Source organism: Cariama cristata, unplaced genomic scaffold (genome assembly GCF_000690535.1).
Source record: "Cariama cristata isolate BGI_N322 unplaced genomic scaffold, ASM69053v1 Scaffold11297, whole genome shotgun sequence".
NCBI classification, from domain to species: domain Eukaryota; kingdom Metazoa; phylum Chordata; class Aves; order Cariamiformes; family Cariamidae; genus Cariama; species Cariama cristata.
Window position 1 is genome coordinate 502 of NW_009624933.1, and position 4700 is coordinate 5201.

At 40.3% G+C, this 4700-nt stretch overlaps 1 protein-coding gene across 1 annotated transcript; it reads left to right on the forward strand.

Moving 5' to 3' along the window:
• Window positions 1–361: 361 nt before the first annotated feature.
• On the forward strand, window positions 362–3499 carry LOC104155856 (60S ribosomal protein L26). Its single transcript, XM_009703388.1, has 3 exons — window positions 362–543; window positions 1271–1411; window positions 3328–3499. Exons 1-3 carry the CDS (start codon window positions 376–378, stop codon window positions 3454–3456), a joined length of 438 nt encoding a protein of 145 aa, XP_009701690.1. The 5' UTR covers window positions 362–375; the 3' UTR covers window positions 3457–3499.
• The last annotated feature ends 1201 nt before the right edge of the window (window positions 3500–4700 follow it).

Sequence of the window (4700 nt, forward strand, 5' to 3'; positions counted from 1 at the left end):
ATGAGTTCCCTCTCTTTGCAAATCCAAAATATGCGTTTGCTTTATAAATGAAGGTGGTGGTTCTGCAGTGCAAAATTAAGACTAGTCAGTCAGGTGTCCTGACTTCTGAGAACAGCAAGCTTTCGATTAGAAAGAATGGTCTGATGTGCATGTGTGGAGCACATCTGTCAATCACAGGGTCATTGTCAATCAAGGAAGAGACTTAAACCTTATTTGAAGTCGAGTTTGTAAGGGTATGTTAACTGGGGATAGGATTAAAAATAGATAAAATTGCCTTTTTATTTCCTACTATACCTTGTGTGTGTAGATAATAAAGAGTAGTTTGTATTAGTTAGAAGCATCTCTCAAATTACTGTTTTTCTTTACGCAGCCAAAATGAAGTTCAATCCGTTTGTGACCTCAGACCGCAGCAAGAACCGCAAACGACACTTCAATGCGCCTTCTCACATTCGAAGAAAAATAATGTCCTCCCCGCTCTCCAAGGAGTTGCGGCAGAAATACAACGTCCGCTCTATGCCCATTCGAAAGGATGATGAAGTCCAGGTAGCTGTGCTATCTGTCTTTTAAACTGTACTGTCACACGTGAACTTCTCTCTGTGTGTTAGTTTTCATGTATGGCCTGTGCAGAAGAGAAGGGCTTGACAGATTCAAATTGATGCTGGAGCTTTGCTGTGAGTCTTGCAGAAATGATAGAAGTTAATATAGTCATAGACTTGGCCTGTTGAGTGTTTCTTGAGATCACATCAGTGACAAGGAAGATAAAAGGGTGCTGGCAACTTCACAGCGCTTAGTTACATGCATTGATTATCATGCTGGGTTAAAGGCTTTTGACAGTAAAGCACAAACCAAAGAATTGGTGCTTTTCTTTTTTTGTAGACTATTTGCTACCTGTGATATTTGAAAGACCGGTTTAGAAATTAAGCCAAGTTAAAGTGTTTTTTTAATATAAAAGGCAATGATAGGTGAAAAACTGTTGAAGTTGACTATTAGCCTTGTCTTTGAAAATATACAGTGTTCCTTCATTAGGGTTTACTGCAGGGGAGATGAGGGAAAAGTATGGTTCTGATCCGTTATATTTTCCATTTTAGCAATTGCTGAAATTGTCCAGTGATTGATGTCTGTGGCATGCATATACAAAGAGCAGAGTTGGGATTTCAACTTGTGCAGTTCTGGTTTTCTGTTGGGATAATTAGTGTTTCTTAAGATCTGGTAATTGTTTAAGAGGTAGCTTTGAAGTACGGGACAGTGTGCTTCTTATGTTCTTGTTTAGGTTGTCCGAGGACACTACAAAGGACAGCAGATCGGCAAGGTGGTCCAAGTGTACAGAAAAAAATACGTCATCTACATTGAACGCGTTCAGCGTGAGAAGGCGAATGGCACAACTGTCCATGTGGGAATCCATCCCAGCAAGGTATGGTGCATCAAGTGAGATATGAAATGAATGAGCAGACCTTATTAGCAAATGAAGACACTGCTACTGGCATGAGTAGAACCTTGTTATGGCACACATGGACTAATGGATTGAGCTACTACAGCATTTGGTGGGATAGTAGACAAGGAAACGTTATGGTGTCATGGTAGTAGAGAAGTGACAGTTGAAACCAAGAACTCCTCAATCTTTCTAAGGCTTATTTGGTGGAGGAGCTGCTAGAGACTTTAGAGTCTTGCTAAAATACTTTTTTGAAGAGCTTGGTGTTTTTAAAGCACAAAACAGATTGTTCAGAACAATCCTTCATCTTTGCTATGTGGCATTTGCACTGATCAAGGAGGTGTTAGAAATGTTTAGATAGATGCTCAGAATACTGATTTGTTCTTGTGGGCTATTGTGAACTAAGTTCTCCTGAATCTGGCTTTAGCCTGCAGTGATTTACAATGTTTAGAGTTTGTGAAAACCAGGCAAAGCCTGTTTAGACCATAATAGGGAAACATTTCAAACTAAACAGAACAGCTAGCCAAAATGTGGTTTGAAGCAGATGAAGTTAGTCTGCTTCAGCCTTGCCATGTGGGCACGCATACTGAAGTGTTGGTGGAACAAATCCAGTTGTAACAGGTTTTCGGATCTAAATGGTTGGTATGTTCAGCAGAGGGAGAGCAGAATTATTCCAAACAACATAATGATTTGTGTGGAGTAATAACATTTGACAGACAAGGTGACATTGCGATGGATCCAGTGAACATACTGCTTGTGTGGTAAACAGCCGTGAAAGAAATTTAATTTTGTGGTGGTCCTTTGTGAAAGTTTTCTCTAATTGGGAATTGGACCTTGGTAAACCTTTGCATAAAGATTCTGGTTATTAACGCAAAAGGAACAGAAGAATGTTTTATTTGTTGCAAATTTGCAGTGGAGTGGATGAACAGTTTTCTACCTCTCCTTGGTAAAGAGGTAGGAAATAATTGCGATTAAGAGAGACCTAAATGCACAATGGAACTGAGTGAGTGTGCAGCCCTGCTGCAGCCTATATGATTTTTCTAGGATTTGATTGTCAGTTGTATTTTTAAAGTACTCCTTTCAGTAATATCAACGCATTTATTTCTTTGCCAGTTTGAGGGGGCACAAAGAGCACTGAAGGCTGCTTATGGGCTGAAAATCAGAGCTTCACTTTGCTGTTGCTTTGTTAGAAATACCATTAAGTCTGTGGCAGCAAGTGGTCTGTGCAATTTACGTTTTATGTGTCTATGTTAGTAATACTTGATAATTACTTGGCTGCTTCACAACTGTTCAATAGCAGATGTGTTCTTTAAAGTGTCTTTATATGAGTCACTGTGGTGCATGAACTTTTACTGTTGCCCATAGTTTAGCTAGATGCATTGGCTATTCCAAATGGTACAGCAGTGATATGATAGTGACCAGCGGCAGCAACATGGTTTTCCAGTGTTCCAAAATTTAGGTAATACTGTTTAAAACATGGAAAAATTAAAATAGTGATCCATTACTTGCCTTTGTGCTGCTGGGATCAGCTATATGGTGTGTTTCAGATGGATGTAGTATCCATCACGTTTGAGCAGCATAATGGAAATTAGATTTGCTTCAAAGTGATTATTATGTAGATAAACAGAAATTTAGCTGCTCTTTAGTTTGTGCAAATGTTTTGGCTATGCATCGAAGCAACTGTCCATATACTCTGATCCCTGAGTGCACCTGGGAAAATTGTGAAATATGGAGGCAATTCAGTACCTGAGTTCTAATCAAACCAAATGAGATAGTCCACAAAAATAACACTTGTGTGCCAGAGTTGACCTTCCTGGGCTGTGCTATGTTACCACAGTTCTGTTGGCTTGCTGTACTTTAACACTGAAGAGACAGTAAATTCTTTGTCATTTCTCTAGGTGGTGATCACTAGGCTAAAACTGGACAAAGATCGCAAAAAGATCTTGGAGCGTAAAGCAAAATCTCGCCAGGTTGGCAAGGAGAAGGGCAAATACAAGGAAGAAACAATTGAGAAGATGCAAGAATAGATGGTTTCCTGTTTGACACCATTAAAGAACTGCTAAAATTAAACCTATTGTTGTGTCTTCTCCTTTAGAAAGTCTTGATATGGTGTGTGTGGTGAGCACTTAAATATCCATTCTTATGTTTTGATGTTGGCTATGTAAAAAATACTTGGCTAAATTAAAAAGCTTTTTGTAGGTTTTTTTTTTTTAATACTTTTTTCCCATAAAGGAATGTTTCAACCAACATTAGAAATAGTGCAGTCCTGAAAACATGCCTCTAATAGCCATTGTATTTCTGTGTCTTCCACTGATCTTTAACACTTATTTAGATGTGTTCATGGTTTTAAATGAACATGTTAATTCTGTGCACCGTATATACATATAATATTTTATCAGACATTCGAAGTAAGCTATTTCTGGCTGTGAATGTCTTTCTGTAATCGTCTTACGGTTTTTTGACTGTCTTATGAATTTGACAGTAAAGGATGACATTTTAGAGGTTCACCAGGCACGTTGTGGCCAAACACAGCACTGAATCTGCTGTGTGACGTCTTGGGGTCTTACATTAATCCTAGAGCGTGAGGACGGGGGGGTTTAACTCACCAGTGCTTGTGAGGTAGAGCTGTCTGGTTTGAAAAGGGTAGGAGTGAAGGCAGTCTCAGTGCTGTTGCTAACACTATTTTGGATGAACTTTTCTGTAAGAGGAAATTAGGGTTTTAGCGCTTTATGCACAAAGAATGGAGAGCTGCTGCAGCATGTTGAAACCAGCCCTGCAATTAAGTGAATTTACTGGCTCAGTGAATGGCCCTCTAATTGTTGACACAGAAGGAAAGGACTTCAGCTCCTGCCTGAACAACACTGCAATCTGAAAAATGGGATGCTGAGAATTGAGGAAAACTTTTGAAGACATTTATAGGCATTAATATGAAGGCTGTTTCAGAAGGTGGGCTTTGGATGTTGCTTCTTTTTGTGTAGGTTCAGAGGTTTCAGCCCTCACAGTTCATACGTGCACACGTGCTGCTTAGTAAGATTTTTCTTCACTCGGAGTCAATACGCTGAGAAAATCCTTAGCCATTTTCCAGGGACCTTCTCAGCCGCTGGGCTGATGGCTGATGCAGGAGCAGGCTGTGCTCTCCTGCAGGAGCCCTCACCTTCCCAGTTTTTTGATGAGTCCAAACCAGCCCTTACCCCGAAACCTCGTCGCCTCTCCTTTCTTGGTCAGTGACGCCGGCGTTAGTTCCTTAGACCGGAGCCGGGCCCGGCTGCCG